The sequence below is a fragment of the Stegodyphus dumicola genome, chromosome 1, assembly GCF_044657685.1.
Source record: "Stegodyphus dumicola isolate Sdum_Otavi_A_Nest chromosome 1, ASM4465768v1".
NCBI lineage: Eukaryota > Metazoa > Arthropoda > Arachnida > Araneae > Eresidae > Stegodyphus > Stegodyphus dumicola.
This window is the reverse complement of record NC_140768.1, coordinates 292,244,795-292,262,782: the sequence shown is the minus strand read 5'-3', so window position 1 is coordinate 292,262,782 and position 17,988 is coordinate 292,244,795. Positions and strand designations below refer to the sequence as shown.

At 34.1% G+C, this 17,988-nt stretch overlaps 1 protein-coding gene across 1 annotated transcript in view; it reads left to right on the top strand.

Annotated features, from left to right (window-relative positions):
- LOC118193542 (teneurin-m-like) overlaps nt 1-17,988 on the top strand; it is an 826,904-nt gene that overhangs the window by 777,271 nt on the left and 31,645 nt on the right. The window contains exons 25-29 of the mRNA XM_085808642.1: nt 3,935-4,271; nt 7,512-7,777; nt 11,933-12,241; nt 13,711-14,090; nt 15,984-16,451. Coding sequence (XP_085664768.1) covers nt 3,935-4,271; nt 7,512-7,777; nt 11,933-12,241; nt 13,711-14,090; nt 15,984-16,451 — 1,760 coding nt within the window. The remainder of the gene's footprint in view (nt 1-3,934; nt 4,272-7,511; nt 7,778-11,932; nt 12,242-13,710; nt 14,091-15,983; nt 16,452-17,988) is intronic.

Here is a 17,988-nt window from a genome sequence, read left to right as displayed (position 1 = left end):
TTAGATTAGGCAGAATGGATGCTTGTAAGGGTTAATTTAAGAAACAAAATCGAAAATATAAATTTTTATACCCTCACTGTCCCCAAAATGAATTGATTTTTAAACTTTAAATGTTCCATTACACTTCTAAATTTTGAATGCTGGATTACACTTTGAAATTTTTAAGTAACACTTTGTTAATTATTTGTTTTTCTGGAAATGCGAAGTAGTGAAGAAAATTTCCTGACTTTTTTGTCACTGGCTATCTTTTCTTCACAAGAAGAATTTGGAATGAACTGGAAGCCATTCAGAAGTCACAATATATAAAATTCAGAGTTAACCCAAATGAAATTTTAGCATTTTGCATTTTAAAAGTTTGTGGAGGTCAAGAATTTTAATAGCAAGACTGATATATTTACATAACTAAAAGAAAGGGTTGTAAAGTATTCATATGGCCTAGGTTACAGATGTGCTATGTGTTACCCTCTAGATCAAAAACTCGATCTTTGATGTATCCCCCAAGAAGTTACTCCCCCCAAATGGCGAGTTTTAACTGTTTATAGGCGTTGGCCACTACTAAGGCCGGAAGCGGTGGTCTCTTTATTAAGAAGGCACCAAACAAATGAAATACCGTTGCCTCGTTGAATGGTCGGAAAACTTACATCCATGGCTTCTCTAGGATTCGAACCCGGGCTCTTCGGTACGGCAGTCTCAGTCTCTAACCACCTTGCCGTCTCCCGCAAGAAGTAGTCTTACGATTTTAAATCTCGACTTTTATACGATCCAAACCCAGAGCCATGTTCATGTGTGTTCAGCTATTCGCTGAGACAGATTTTTCGTTCACATTGTGTTCTAAAACGAAGATATATAAAAGTTACAAAATATTTCTTTCGCACATTCAAATTATGGTTTAACAGTTGTGGCAGGAAATACCACAGAAAATGAAATCTGGCTTACAGCAAATAAACAGAAACTACTAAACTAAAGAATAATTATTTACACACTTTTGCTTAGGCAATAAGACACAGCAATCAAACAATCAATTTAACTTTTGGAGCATTAGTGTCTTCATTCGCAATATTTTTAATTATTATTATTCACTAGGTAATATAGTTTAAACTAAAATATTAATAAATAAAAAAACTAAAATTAAAAATAAACTAAGTAAACTTAAAAAATAAATCGCAAAAATATATTTTCGAAACTTGATTGTAATGTCTAAAAAAAATTAGCTATAGAATTTTAATCTGATTCTAATGCAAACTTAAGTTATTAATATTTTCCAGACTGAACAATTTTAGTTAGACTGGATAACTATCGCAAAGTATACTAAAACTATCTACGGAGAGGAATGGCTTCGTGGAAGAGTTTTAAGGAGAACAAGTTTTTATTCACGTAATACATGAGGAAGGTCATAAAACGCCCATGCAACTAGCCAGTTTGCTGGACCTGAAGCCATATCGAAATACTAGTGGTCAATGATATTATCTATTTCGCTCCCAATGGACTACAGTAGTTAGAAAATAAATGCAAACCAACTGTTCTACTATGTCTGTTTGCATAAGTGATTTGGTTCAATAAGTACTGCACATTTTCTGATGCATTTCTGAAATTCTCTCCATTCATTGAACACGAAAGAAAGGTAGCCGGTAGCTATAAATGGTAGAAAAAGGATAACATGTTTCAAAATTATTTCATTTTCTAAGAAAAGTATTTCACTAATTAGAAAATAGACACTAAGAGGAAAAGCGAACTAAAATACTTTCATCCTTTTATAACTAGCGAAGCAGCAAATTAATAAAACTTACATGTTACGGTTAATTAAAGACACCAGGGCCAAATTAATAGTAGCTTACAGTTAATATAATCTTAGTAATAAGAATGCTATATTCAATTAAATTCAATTTATGAAATTCAAATTATCCTAGCCAGGAGAAATTTCAGTCTGGCTCACCAGGAAAGCAGATGCTGACTAAACTACATTTTCGTCAAAATGGCTTTTTGGTTGCTTAACTGATTAAGGGTCAATATTCGGGGGATATATGTTTAAAGAAATAGATGATTGTTTGAGATTTTCTGAGGAAAACAAGCTCACATTAACGCTACGCATTAGAGGAAACACTAAAGCCCAGTGCACCCAACTCATTTGACAAGAAGCAAACCTGAGATGAATTATCACTTTTTAGTCGTCTTATCCTTTAGAACTACAGCTAAACTAAAACAACAACCAAAGGATATTAGTCACAATACTCAAGGCAGGTGAGAGCGTATTTGAAAATCTAACCTTGTCTTTTACATTTTACTTATTGATAAGTTTATACTGAAATAATAGTACGTCGTCTCAACAAAGTTGACACTGAGACATTAAGAACTGAGTGAATTAAAATTTCACAAGTTTACAGAAGAAATTCCATGAAAATAACCTTGTAATTCTGTTGCTGATTTGCTTCAAATTCTTCAAAAATATGTTAATGTATTTTGAATTGACAACAAAAAACTCGTACGCATGATTTTCTATGTGGAACATTATAAACTCTTGTTGAACGCAGGGGTTACGTTATTAACACATTGCGTGTACAGCAAAACCACATTTCTCAAAACTAACTTTCTATAGATAAAACGAGTTGGATATAGTTCAGATTAAGAAAGTATGTATAATTTACACAAACCTAAGCATTGTTAGAAGATTAATTAGAAGGAAAACGTGAAACAAATGTTCACTGAAATGATTTATATTGATGCTTAATTTGTAGATATATGATAAAATTACTTTTTTAAAAGCTGGTTATTTTTGTTTCGGACAATGTCTGAGAAAACCCAGTCAAGGTGTCGCGGGAAGGTGGGCAAAGTTTTTCAATACCTCTCATAAAGTGTTCTTTTGCTTCTTCATTTGGGTCAGACTCCATTACAAAATCAGAGAGTTCTTATGCTTTTTTTAAACAATTCATTCAATTTCTTGTACTTTAAGGCTGCTTCTTCCCTACCGCTGCTTGCGCAATCTTCTAGTGTTATAAGATAAAACCGTTCTTCATTTATCATTTCATGATCATCATTCTCGACTAATTCTGTGATTTCTTTTTCTTTCAATCTAAAAATCCATTTCCGGCTGTTCTTTTTGTAGTTTGTACGATTTCATTAGCTTTATTTCCAATCGATAGAAATTCTTTAAAATTGTTGACAACTTCTGACCACAGCTGATGCCAGCAAACATTTGTTGTTGATGAAACATGTTCTTATGTTAGTTTCATCAATTCTCCGCAATGATTATGATGAATTGCTTCCAAAGTGCCATTAGGGTATCGTGCTTTAGTTTCAAAAATGTAAACATGCGTGACAAAGTAGGTTTCGAATGCCTTTATGATTCCATGATCCATTGGTTGGATTAAGCAAGTGATGTTAGGTGCAAGGAATAAGATCGCTACATTTGAATGATTTTGTTGTGAGGGCTTCAGCACAGCATCCTGCATCATTACCCAGAATTAGAAAAACTTTGAAACGATAACACATATACGCAAAATCGCGTTCCCCAAATCCACGTCCGACAAGAATTTACTGTACATAATAAAAATTATCTCTACACATAATTGATTACATCCGCGAATGGGTACATAAACTGAAAGACATCTATGAAAGCTTCTATAGTTGTTTCCCTCCTGAAAGTGGCAAGTTTTTTGCAGTTTAAATGTTTTTATGCTGTCTAAAAGTGGAGCTCATGAGATGAATCATAGCATTCTGGAAGTAAAATAGACATTTAGATTTTCCCTAAGAGCATTTCGACTAGTATATGTTTTATGTAAAAGCATCCTTTAGGTTTTATTCAAATAATGTACTGGGTAATATAAATTGTATGAAAAGATTACTGTTCATCGCATGTTATTTTAGGAACTAGTAGATATATCTTCCTTATGAAATTTTCGTGTTATTTTATAATGAAACAATTGTATTCACTCTGCAGGTCAATACAATAGAGAACACGCAAGGAGGAAAATGTCGCTTGGAAATGTCCAGGATGATGATGTTGCATGGTTTCACTACTCCGTCCGAATTCAAGACTATTTTTGATTACCACGGTAGTACAGGTCTTCTGAAAAGCAAAGAAGACAGCACAGGACTGACCTACATGTATAATTTTGATGAGTATGGCCGACTGACAGAATCTGTGACACCTAGTGGGCAGGTAATTCGTCTCACTTATAATCTCAGTTTGAAGGGAGCCTCGGTGACAATCACGAGAGATGACAAAGATCCTGTTTCTTTACTTATCAAAGGCTCAGATGTTACCGCAAGAATTGGTAAGTAGATTTCGACGTTCATAATCCCTAAATTAGAATATTTGAAAAAGGCAGAAAATTCTGCTGATTTTTTTTTATTTGTATTCAGACCGTCAGCGTGAGCTTACGAATAATGAACTATTCGCGTTCAGATGCTACAGACTTTTCGATCATTGACTCATAATTTAGGAATAAATTATCTTCGAATAGCATCCCATTGACAGATCGAAAATAAAATGTTTTTGTATTTCCTCGAATACAGCGCAAAATTTCTCTTTTCAAAAGCTTCACCAATTACCAAAAAAACTTCGCTAATGGTATTCAAAATGAAGAAATTTAATTTGAGAAGGAGACACTGAAATCAGGAAGCGCATCAAAGAATTAAGAATAACGACACTGAAGCGGGTGGCATTATAAATAGGAAAGAGCATATATGATAAAGCAATTAAAGGAAATAAATTTAAAAACGTATCATTATAAAACGAATCAGAACAAACTAAATATCACACTAACAAGGCAATTCGAAGAAATACACAAAACGGAGGGTACTGAAAGGCATATACAAGCTAAACTACAAAGCGACTACTCATTTGAGTAAATATAATGTGTTATTGCGACCACTATATTAAAATTCGAAATTATGTTTTAACTTTCTTGGTCGAAGTAAAGGAAGTATTGTAATCGCGAAAAATTTCGCGTATCATATTTCAACGGAAATATCCATTTGATCTTTCTCGCATCAGTTTGGACGTTTTTGTTACGCATGACATTTGTACGTACCGACAGAATAAAGAACTCGTTTTCCGAAACAGATTGTAAAATTTATTTAAAAGGGATTTTTTTTTTTTTCGTGACACATACGTGCCTACATACGTACCTACATATGTGCGTTTGTATGTATCTCGCATAACTCAAAAACGATTAGCCGTAGAACGTTGAAATTTTGTATATGGAACTGTAACAAAATCTAGTTATTCTCCTCTGCTTTCTATTTCAATCGACATTACGAAACGTATATATACATCCACCACTAAATCCACCATAAAATAAATATACATCCACCACTTAACCGGCTTAACAGTCCCCAGACGGATAAAAATAAAGACGGATAAAAATAAATAAAAATTAAATAAAGGGGTGGGGACTGTCACCCCTTTATTTTCGCGATGGTTGGAGTTGTAGTCATATAATTCCAATTACAGAAATTTTTTAATTGATGAAAATATTCATGTCCTGACTATGTCAAATTTTTAAAAAAAAAAATCATTTGGGAAATTAATTATGGACAAATACCAAAATCTAACTTTTAATGTTTTATCTCGGTTCCTATACTTATATTTGGGGAAGTGTTTTATATATTAATACAAAAAATAAGAAAATAAAGATTTATAAATATAAAAATATATAAATAATAATAAAAAACAAGATTTAAAAAAAATTCGGAAAGGTTTCAGATTTTAAATTACGTCCAAAGAGCTATTTTTTTAACTTTTTGTATGTTACCTTTATTTATTAAATATCGTGTTCTTTGCGATATTTAATAATAATTCAGTTCAGTATCAATGTCGCAAAATCATTTTAAAATGAGCCTATCTTTAGAATTTCCGATACAGTTCCGCGCCCGCTGGAGGTAAAAAGGTTTTTTTACCCGCTGTAGAGTGTTGCCATTGCTCGCTTTTAAATCGTTAAGTTTGTTAATCAAAAACTCCTTAAAGTTTTACAAAATCTATCATAAAAGAAATTCCAAATTTCAAATTTGGGCTTCCACATGCCCATATTCGTAGGAGGATTACGTCATTCAAAATTCGATGGCTCTATGTACCGTTGTTTTATCATAATGCGAGAAATATGCATACATTTATGCAGATTTTTCATTATTTAATTTCTTCAAATATAATGCAGGACTCTAACATTTGATCGCAATAGTTTGAAAAGTGAAACGGACATTTATAGTGATTCAACGCAAAATCGCAAAACGAAATCAATAGTCCTTCAGGAACAAAGCCCCTTCGGACTAATAACTGAAAATATAAAAAATATAAGAAAATAAAGATTTATAAATATAAAAATATAAATAATAAAAAACAAATAATAATTAAAATATTAAAAAATATAAGAAAATAAAATTACAAGAAATTTGACTCACGTATGTCAAAAGTACATTTGCATTTGCGTTTACAACTAAATATGCTGCAGCTGATCATTGTGTAGATCATCCCAATCCCTGAGATCCTCCTGAGCAACGATCTGGTTAATCCGATCATTGCCCAGAATGATCGTGAGGTACTGAGACCGAAGAAACAAAATTTTAATGCAACCTTGTTGACAATGACTGTGGAAAGGCGGAGATAAAGATCCCATATAACATGAAACACGCACAGAAAGAAAATCTCTTAAATCACTGGCAATTTCACTGATCCAACAACATTGGTGAGCTCCTGACGAGTTCGAAAGGGTAAGCAGTTTAAGGCAATAACTTTTATTAACTTCAGCAAAACTGAAAATGTTCATAAAACATCATAAGGATACATCATAGCTTAAACGTGTTTTAATTTACGTATCAGTTCTACACATTATTCAAATAAAGAAGCTTGAAGGAATTAAAGACAACGTTCAATCATTTTAAATCACTGAGATTCTGAATAACAATTTGATTAAATCTGGAAAAGAAAATTAAAGATCTTACGCTTTGTTGAATAGCAACACCGAGAATCAGCTAAGCACAATGGCGGAAATTAAAAGTTTCAGGTGGCATGGAATCGCACCACTCGCCACAGAATGCATCCACTAGATCCCTTCGTAAAGTTCAGTTCTGAACCATGATCGTGTCTGGAGATTTTATTTTGCAAAGACGTGATATTTTATGTTAATTGAAAACAATATACTTTCTTCGAAGTTTAATAAGTTAAAAATATATAAAAGCGGTAAACTCAAAACTGAGTTCCAAATTTAGTAAACAACAAACCTCAACAAATATAGATGTTAATTCTAAATTGTAAGTGAATTTCTAGATAATCCGAGACCCCTCTTCATCAGTAACAAAAACTTGTTTTCAGTAATAAAACGTGAGCTAAAATTTTCAAGTGAATGATCTGTCAAACAATTGTACTGTACATTGTAATGTAAAACATTATTTCTGTAGTAAAAGCGTTGAAATGGACTGATTTAATGAGTGTAAGTTTAAACGTAAAAAGACTTTATTAATTAGATCCTATCAAAGCTTGTTGTGAATATTTATTTGAGGACATTGTTCATGTCTAGGTTTAACAGAAGAACGAATAACACAGCATCAAGATGGAAGTTTGTCTGTAATTCAAAGAGATTCCAGCAAAGTCGATGTCGAGACCGTCCCGAATCCAGTGCTGTCCACTTCAAATCCAGTATCAGGAGAGATGTTTCCAGTTCCGTCTAGAATGCGCATGGCCTTCAGTGATGATAATGTCCAATATCTGGAATGGCATTACTTTGTCCATGCCGATGGTAAAAATGGCAATCGGGATATTACACGAGTAGGAAGAAAATTCAAGGTAGCTAAGTTTCTAATTAAGTTATAATTTTAGTGTTCCTAATATTCTCAGTCTCAAATATTGTTTTCTTTTGTTTATAGTCTCCAGAGTTCTGGAAAATTAACTTAATTTATTGAATTTAGGATTAAAGATTTCGGAATTTGTCTGCAAAGTTAAAATATATTTTTCTATGTAAATTAGAATTTAGTCAACCCGTCTTGTTTCAACAAATTATACTTTTCACAAACTAAACAAAAGCTTAATTAAACTCTAAGCACAAATTAAATTCAAGACTGAATTAAAATGCTTATTGGAACTATGTCTTTTTAGCATAACTAAAAATTACCAAATATCATTTACCACTACTTGCGAGTTTTCAGGAACTCAAATTTTTAGCACAATTAAAGCACGATATTTATTTGTTCTTTACTAACTCCTCTCCGAAAACGAGGAACCAAAACCCATACTCCAACAAGTGCAAAGTTCATTCATCAAATCCACAGGTCAGCTGGGTGGATGTCTCATCCTCTCAAACTAATATGCTGTGTTAGGTGTTGTCACAGTACTCTGACAAAACTGCAGCTCTGTCCATTAATTTGTATTCTGGATTTGTATTTGTATATTATTAAAACAATATGTATAATTTACTTGCCTTTGAGTAATCTTCAGAAATTTGCTACTGACTTCAAACATCTATTATGATTTTGTTAATCAATATTGTAAATAAATAGCATTGATTGCGGCTGGTTCCATTCATATTTCTATATTATTAAAGTAACATATAATTAATTTTTGGTCGAAAGTATTATTTACTTGCCTTTGAGTATTCTCAGAAATTAATACTACTGATTTCAAATTGCTGTTAAGCTCCTGTTAATCAATATTACAAGTAAATATCATTGACTTCTGCTAGTTCCGTCACAAAGTCCGTTTCGGTAGTTATATCATGATAATACTTATTCTGTATTTATTCACAGTTAAAGCAATGGCTGAAACTAGACTTTCTTGGTAACATCCTTTGGGAAACACAGTACTTCCAAAAGCGCATTTATCAGTCAAAGTATGAAACCGAAAGAATAAGTTACAGATTCAATGAGTTTTACTTAAATGTTTTAGGAAGCAGAGAGCAAAAATATAAGTTTCAGTAGATTAATAAATTGATTCCAAATTTACAGTTTAAATACCCAATGAGATGAGATGGATCGCAATGTTATGAGAATAAACTGATGAAGACAATATGCAAATAGACAACTTGACGATTGTTTCGATTTTACGTTACTGCTTTAATACGTTAACAGAACTTCTAGATGGCAAGCGTTGGAATACTATTGAATGCCCAAGCATCACCTTGAAAGAAATGTTCTCAAAATGTTACCCTTTTTAAGTAAGATTTCATTCCAAGGAATAGAAAATAGGCCTTAATTGCTAAATCTGGCAAATAAGAGGGATGGTTAAGAACTGCTATATTCTTCTCTGTCATAGATGTTTAATAAAAGTTGCTCTATTTGAAGGCAGCTTTTATTGACTCCTACCCATCAGTATGTTAATCTGTAATAATATATTTCTATAGCATAGAATAAAATAAAAACTTCTATTTAAAATTACAGCAGAAGATTTAGGGATCATTATTACAATTTATCATTTCGCTGTGTTAGGTTGAAAAGCTCTAGTCCTTAAGTTTTGTGGAAGGATTGTGTATTTTCAAATTTTCATGGTTTCCTGCTATCCCCCATTAAATTGTTGTGCTTGCAAAATGAGAAAAACTGAGATGACAAATGGGTTCTTTATGACGATCCCAGATGTAAAAATCAATGGCTTTTGTAAATTCAAAAGCCACTACATACCTTATGTCTCAGAAAGATCCTATTACCTCTTTGTTGGACAACTTGGGATATAATCTATTTTGCGATTCGAGAACTATATGACACCAATACTTAAGACTCTTATTATTCACAATTAGATCGAGTAAACCAAGCTTTGATTGAAAACTATCTAACCCTTGTTAATAGAAAAGCATCATTCTACAAGATCACGCTATGAAAAGAAGAATCTGCATTCACGCTATGCAGAAAGAAAAGATGACGATCCCAAAAATCAATGGCCAAATCAAATTCCACTAGCTGCTCTAAAAACAAAGTTTACGTCCCAGAAAAATATTGTTTCCTGTTTTTAGGAAAACTTGGGGTATAGACTATTTTGAGATCCTGGAGCCATATCACAACATAACTTCAGATTTTTATGATCTACAATTAGATCGAATAAACCAGGCTTTGAATGAAAAGTATCCAACCCGTATTAACTGAAAAGGCGTCATTCTTTAAGAATGAAGATTCTTTAAGAAGGCGTCATGAAGCTGGGCTAGGAAGACTGTGAATAAAACTAAAGTAGTGGGATGGAAGGTGTTAGGTATGTTAGGCGAATAGGTTGGCTGAAGTATACTTAATTTATTCACATACTACATCGCTTCCTTTGATTAACATTTAGTTAGGTTGTTGTAACATTTCTTGAGAGGAAAAAATTTCGAAATACTGAAGAAGTCAAAAACGGAATTTTCGTATTGTTTACCAAGAGCATGTTTGTTCTACAACTACGTTTCAAAGCATCGTTGATGATGAGAATGATTGCATAGTTGAGTCAAAATAAAAAATGTATTATACAGTTATTTTTTCCAATTTGACTAAAAATACGATATTATTTTCCGGTTTCTCATAAACGTTTTTTTTTGCCGAAATTGTGAATGGATTTTACTATCTTCATTAGCATATAACTTTCGTTCTTGAATGCTGCAGTCCCAGGTGAAGTAAGCCTGTAATCTTAATAATAATCAAATATAATAGCCTTCCGTCCCATAAAAATAGCAGGCGCGTGGAATGCACTCTCATCCGGTAAATCACCAGTTTAAACATCCAGTGCCTCAAAAGATTGCAAGTTTCGCCTAACACGGCACTCGCATGACCCATTTAAGAATCTTTCTTCTGAATGATCAGTGTGAAAGGATAATATCTGTAAAATTCCATAGTGAAATTCTGGTGTCCCCTTCAATTTCACCTGTCACCTAATGATACCATTGCAAATGCTTTTGCACACCTGTAGGGTGGTGATTATAATTTTGGTTTGTACGTAATTTCATTCCTACTCTAAGAAGCGATTTTAAACTGCTCTGTTCTGCTCATAATTAGATGTACTACAGATCTAACACCTCTGTTGCCATGGCCATTCTGTCAGCTCAAACAGCCTTTTCTGCGTGATTACTGGTAATCCATCACTCTGGTATTTTTTATCCATCAGCCATTCCAACTTTTTCCTCAGTTGGGTTTCCTTGAAAGGATCACCTAGTTTTTCCATGGGCCTCGTGTCACTTATGTAAAAATGCATGTTTCCATACAGATTTCTGTATGATTGTTCTAAAAACGAACATGAAATAAGACTATTAATATTTTGCAAAGTAAGCTGTTGAATTAACCTGAAGCTGTTACTTTCTTACAAAGTAAAGCTGGGAATGATCTAACGTGCATCTCTTGCTTTATGGTCTCGCTTACATATTTGATTATTATCTAAGAAACATTGAACACCTTGTACTAGCTGGATTACTATGGTAAATATTTGAATATAGTACCGTCTTCTTTCGTGGTACTCAGGTTTTAGTTTTGGCCAGTATATCAGTAAGATATTTAGGTAATTATGCACTGCGATAGACGATGTGTCAGACTATTTTCACCACACCATGAGAATGCTTTTTGAAATAAAAAAAGAAATATAAATTAAGAGTTCCAATCTTGGTTAAACTTATAATAAATGACAAACTTTTAAAACAAGTTTTATTCTTTGTTTTATCCTCAGATCGGTGAGATGTCTTTTAGTAAACATGTTTTCCGAAATTATACCTATGCTGTTAATTTAGCGAAAACATTAAAGCAACTTCTTGAATTTATATGCATTCACACTGACAATAGGCAATATATTTTGCTTTGTTGTCTTTTCATAGGCTTGTAATTAAATTGCCCTAAACTTTAATGTTTCATTTTTTTTAATTTTATACGCAAAATTAATATTTAAATTAAAAAAGCAGTTCAGCAGAAATCATCAGTTTGATTTTATAGTATGAAAATTTTTTAAAAAGTTCAGAAGTAATTTATATTTATTGCTACAATTTAATTACATTATCTTTGTTTTTAGAGAAATGGAGAGCTCATATTTAGTGTCGTTTATGATCGACTCCAGAATTCAGAAATTATTTATGACCGCCACCAAGTTCCTCTGGTAATGGCTACCTACAACATAATGGCTCGCTCTGTGCAATGGCAGTCACCACAAAACATAACCCCTGTTAAAGTGGAATTTGATCAGTTTGGACGTTTAACGAAATGGGAAAGAGGACATCTTACCAAAGGCTATGATTTTGATATGCTGGGTAGACTAATCGAAGTTCGGCATTCTGACAACAATGGAATAATGTACAAATATGACAAGAAGGTTGTGGATATGGTATGCGTTTAAAATTATATTAATTACTTAAATTCCATATTTTTTTCAGTTTTACCAATTAATTCCATGTAAATTATTATTGTGTTAAGTGGAAAAAAAAGGAATTTTTCGCTGACAAAGTATTTATTTAAAAACACTGAAATAATTACAGTACCTAGAACTCAAAATAATTTTCATCTAGCTTTATTGTGATGGTTTATTCTGAACTATTATTGCTGACAAATGAGACACCAAAGGAAAACATTCGCCCTCATGAATGCACAGTCATTCTTGTGCCATTGATGGAACTTCATCTTAATCATGAAAGACTGTTCTACTGTCCAGCTCTGTAGTTCGACTGGGTTGGAATTTCCGGAACTGACCATTTTATCGGAGGAGACCTGGGGTTCTGTCCAGCAAACCGGCTAGACCAATGTCTAGACAGCCTCGACCTCTAGGGTAAATAAACAGTCTTCACAGGACTAGAACCATCGTTTATTCGGTGGCAGGTTCAGGCTTGGCAGGGATCCTACTGGTGCTGTCTTGTCTGCCCCTTGGATGTGGGGACGTTACATTGTCAGATATCGTGGATTGTCCAAGGGGGTGGCGCCCCTTGGTCAACACTTAGGGACAGATGGTGTCTGACTTTGTTTAGTGCCCTGGGTTAAACGGGAGAAGTGGCGCCCTCTCGGATGGCTTCTGGAGGTTGGGCGTTTTGAACTGTGTAAGGCACCGTCGAATTAGCCAGGTCTGGGAGCCCCTTCCTCCGGCTCCCTGCCCAGCCCTTATCTCTAATGATGATGTGCTTCAAAATGCTTTATCGTCTGCCTTGCTTTGATGCAATATTTGTTAGAAAGATCGACCCATCTCTCACTTGAAATGTCAAGCACTTATACACACACCTGTTATATAATTGTTGGATCTTCAGCTATGAAAACGTGAATGACGAGATGGGCTTACCTGAAATCCGCTGAGTTGGCTTCCGTCTCAGGGTATTGCTTACCCAGTACTTATGTCGAGCAGTATGATGCCATTATCTTCACTGTGATGCTGAGATGTTCGCAAACAATATTTTTCACGACTTTGGTGCTGTCTTCTGTTACAGCTGTACATGATCAACGAGAACCATCCTACCTCATTCATATATAAATGAGGTACATGAATGAATATTCATTTGACGATGAACCTGTGTAGCTTTTATTCTTTCATTAAACAAAGCTCTTAACGGCAATTCGCTATTGCTTTTTGGTGCAATATCATTCCTTGGTCCATTTCTGCTTGTGTTTTTAGTATAATGGTTAAATGCTTTTATGAAACTGTTGTTCCTATGTATGCAGTAGGCGAGCTAACACCATCTATTGGAAGCTAAGGTCACTACCCTGCATAGCTGGCACAACGATCTGCCTCGTATTCATTTTTAATGCCTAATATATATATTTAGCTAATATCATTGAAAACATATAACCAGATTTCTATAACTCTTATTTCAGCCTAGTGAACTGATCCTACCGAGTGGAAGTCGATACCTTCTTCAATATGACACAGCTGGTGGTTTGCATACTATTATCACTCCAAATGGGCACAAACATGAAGTGGCTATGCAGACATCTTTAGGCTTCTACAAACTGCTTTATCTCAGCCCCGGCATCAAGTTCCCATTTGTGATGCATTTCAATGATTATGGAAAATTACTAGCAAAGATGTATCCTGATAATAGCGGGAGAGTCACTTATATTTATGATTCGAGTGGACGGCTGAAAACAGAATTTTGTGGTACTGAAAGAACAGACTTCGCTTATCAAGAACAAAAAACTTTGATACGATCGTGGACAAAATCAGTCTTGGATTTAGAAATGAGAAGTGAATTCAGGTATGCAAATTTTCTATAAGTAAAACTTTTGCTTTTTGTTGCCCATATAAGTTAATTATATGCACAATATTCTGTAAAATTAAAATTTTTTGAAGTATATTTTTAATGTAATAATTCTTAAACATCTGTAGTAAAATATTCAATATAGAATCCTTTACCGTTTCAATTGAGTAATCTAATGATAAATGTAACGTCTCAAGCGTAAGTCTGCCTTTTCAATTGTTTCTTCAAGTCAGTCTTATTGGGAGGATATTTATTAGGGCTTAATTAAAGATACCATTTTCCAATGCATTTGCTTTACCAAATGAACTACTATAGATTATATATCTTTTGCCATGCTGATACCTATAGACCAGTTAACTCCCAGAATAAGGTCTGGCTTAATGAAAAATATCATCTTAGATAGCATTTGGTTTCCTAGATGGACTGCTACAGATTATATACCAGTTGCAATGCTGATACGAAGGTACCTTTTAACTCCCGTAAGAAGGCTTGGTTTTGTTGTTTGCCCCCCTCTTTTCCGATGAAATGTACATCAAGCCCATATGATACATCTTCTCAGCGATGAGATGGTGAAATGACTATCACCCACGAATTCCAAATTCACAAATACTAGACTGTCAAGGAAAAAGTGAAAACTTTCCTAAATGTGACATAATTTCAAAATCTGTTTCCATTTGTTTATACTCGTAGAACTAAATATCTCGTTGTACGAGTAATGATTCCCAAGATTTTATTTCATAATTTTTGTAGTATTTATAGTAGTATTTATGAAGCAACAAATTATAAAAGCCCAATCCAAGGAAAGCATTTGTATATTGAAACTTCTAGCGAAAATTATTATTTAAGTACTTCTTTTCATATCACCGAAATAAAAAATTCTTAGTTCTAGAAGTTATATAATTTATATCGATAGTAATTCCAGTGCTCAATTAACAATGATAAATTTTCCCATAAAAAGTTAGGTGCATTTATTTATTTTTAAAATTATTCTCAAACTATATTAATAATTAAATTATTAACTCTATCACTCAACCGGGATAGTGCATAGCGACGCTGACTGCCATATAGAAGGGCCCGAGTTCAAATCCCGAAGAAGGCGTGGATGTTTGTAAATGTATAGTCTCTGTGCTGAAGGGGGCAATCTATATATGTGGCCAGCCAACAGGTCCTCTCGAGAGGTTGCTGGTAGGAGAAGAGGAGTGGGAGACCTTTCCACCGGTCGCCCCGATGTGCTCTCCATCAAAATTGGGGGCGCAACTGAGCAAAGTCGTAGTGTTACCTGAGTATCTCAAAGCTGTTGCCAACGACAGGCGCAATCTTGTAATCCTTGCCACGATGAATTTCGTGGGCTTGTTCTGATCTTACTATCAGACAAGTGAGATAAGTGACAACAGCGTTATTAACTCTACAGTTTATCATTATCCTTAGTACATGATACCTCATGTCTAAAAATTTAATTTCCAAAACAATATTAAATATTGTTTTGGAAAAAAGGAGTCCTTATGTCTGTAAGTATAGATGTCACGCGAAAACATCGTTCAAGAGGATTCGAGAGCGGTCAAAATGGATATTTTCGTTAAAATATGATATCCGAAATTTTTCGCGATTACAGTAGTTACTTTACTTCGTGCTAAGAAAAAATAATAAACTAAACAAAAACACGACAAAAATACATAAAAAGTCGAAGAAAATTTAAATACATACAAGTATTTATATAAATTTACAACAATATGTCCTGATAAAGAAAAATTAGATTTTCTCTGGTTCGTAGTATCATACATAACGCTATAAAAATAAATTAATAAAAGGGCAAGTATATTTAAATACACGCAAATAATTTACGAAAACTGTATTTGATAACTAAAAAGCTCTATTTTTCTTCAATTCCAGGTACCATGGTGTTCTGGTCAGAGAAGAGCGCATTCGTTACTCAGCTCAGAGTAAGTTAAATAGTCTGAAGTATCGATACCGTTACGAGGGTCAGGTGACAGTTGTCGAAGTGGAAGCAGCTGGTAAGGTGGTAGCCGATGCTAGGTACAGATATACGGGACAATCAGGTGCCCTGGAGCAAGTTCAGCAGTTCTTAGTTCACAGGCCGAAAGTACACAACGTTTTCATTCAAGATGAACAAAGGCATTTCAGCAAAACCATTGGCCACGATTCCTATGGATTAATTTCTCTATTAGCAATCACATTATGGAACCATGAAGTGTATTCGCTTTCCATTCAGTATGACAACAGGGGCAGAGTCCGAAGAACCCAATCAAAATCTGAACAAGACATTGGCACAGAAACCACAGAGTATTCATATACTCCTGATGGATTCCTTGGAGAAGTGATAGGTAGACGGCGTTACAGGCAAGTAATTCATTTTCTAAAGCATTCTTGACTTGCTTTTTATCAGTACATTATAAAAACTCTTAATCCATAGATGCCAGTTTTACTTGGTGTTACCTTAATTCAGTCATCTTTTTTCCCTATGAAATACATGAAGTAAAAAAAAAATATGAGAGAAAATAATTACAAGTTCTTTTTTAAAATAAAAGAAACGCAATTTGAAAATGATATACTCATAAAACTGGGTGTTTTCTATTAGCTACCTTTTTCTTTATTTCGAAGCACAAAGTTCTGTGTTTAATTTAGGGATCTTTAAATCCACGTTAACAGTATTTTAACGATTTATCGCATTCCCCCTTGTGTATTCTCCCGTGATGTAAGTGGTCATCCCATCTAGCTAGTACCTGTAAGTTCCATGGTTAGAATCACTCATTTTCCGTGTTTCCTGAATCAAAATGTCTACTAATCCTTACAGCGGTACTATAACTAAAATTGTAATTAACGATAATATGTCCCCACCTAGCTTTAGTCGACTCAGTCACCCTTATCATACGGAAGAATGTAAGGAATAATCGCTTTCCCTTGTGTATTCTCTAGCAGTATAAATAGTTATCACGTTCAGTTAACAAGTGGCAGATCCAGCGCCATACCCGTGGTCGTGATTTCGTCCGTGTTTCGAAACCCGAGGACTGCACAGTTGATTTTTCACGTTTCCTACTTCGAGATGTCTAACTTTGCTAAATAACGTCCATCTTAAATATGTGGTAAGTAATAATTAGTCACTGCTTGGGTTTAGTCGACTGGTTCTCGTGCCTCGCTTTAGAAGCCCTTCTATTCGGGAAGATTATAAGGAATTTTCCCATCTTTCCGCTCATATTCTCGTCGTCCAAATGGTTATCATGTCCAGATAGCTAAAGGAAATTCCGCGTTTCGAATCCCGGTAAAGGGATATTTTAACTTTTTCTCTTTCTCCCGCGAAAAATTTAGTTTCGTGGATGGGATTGACAGGTACCTATGGGTATGAGCTGACAGAAATGGACAATTTGCATAAGGGTCTGGCACCTTTTTGCTGGTTGATCGTCGCTGCTCGCCAAGACATAAGTCTAACCCGGCATAAAGACACAAAGATTTCGCTAGGACGCCCACATTAAAGCTGTTTTTAGTAAAAAATCAGGGATTTTGTGCCTAAATTTTTATGATATCGTAAAGGTGGCGGGACATGAAACTCTTCCACTTTTGTGCTATAGACTAAAGAATTAATTTCAATAGTTATGAACTTGCAACGAATCTACTGCCGACGGGTTTGAGAGGGTTCTTTTAATACGTTTCTTGTTAGTTTTTTTTTTTTTTTTTTTTTTTTAATTTTATGTATGGGGAGAAGGTTGATAAAATCTGCCGCGAACTCCAAAAATTTCATTTTGCCGGCCTCTGCCGCTCATACCTGAATCTGTTTCAAGAGTAAGCTCAGATTATTTTCCGTGCTGTCTCAAGAATTTTGTTATTGCAGTTAAACTACTTTAAAACTATTTCGTATTTACTCATATTTAAAAAGCTCCAA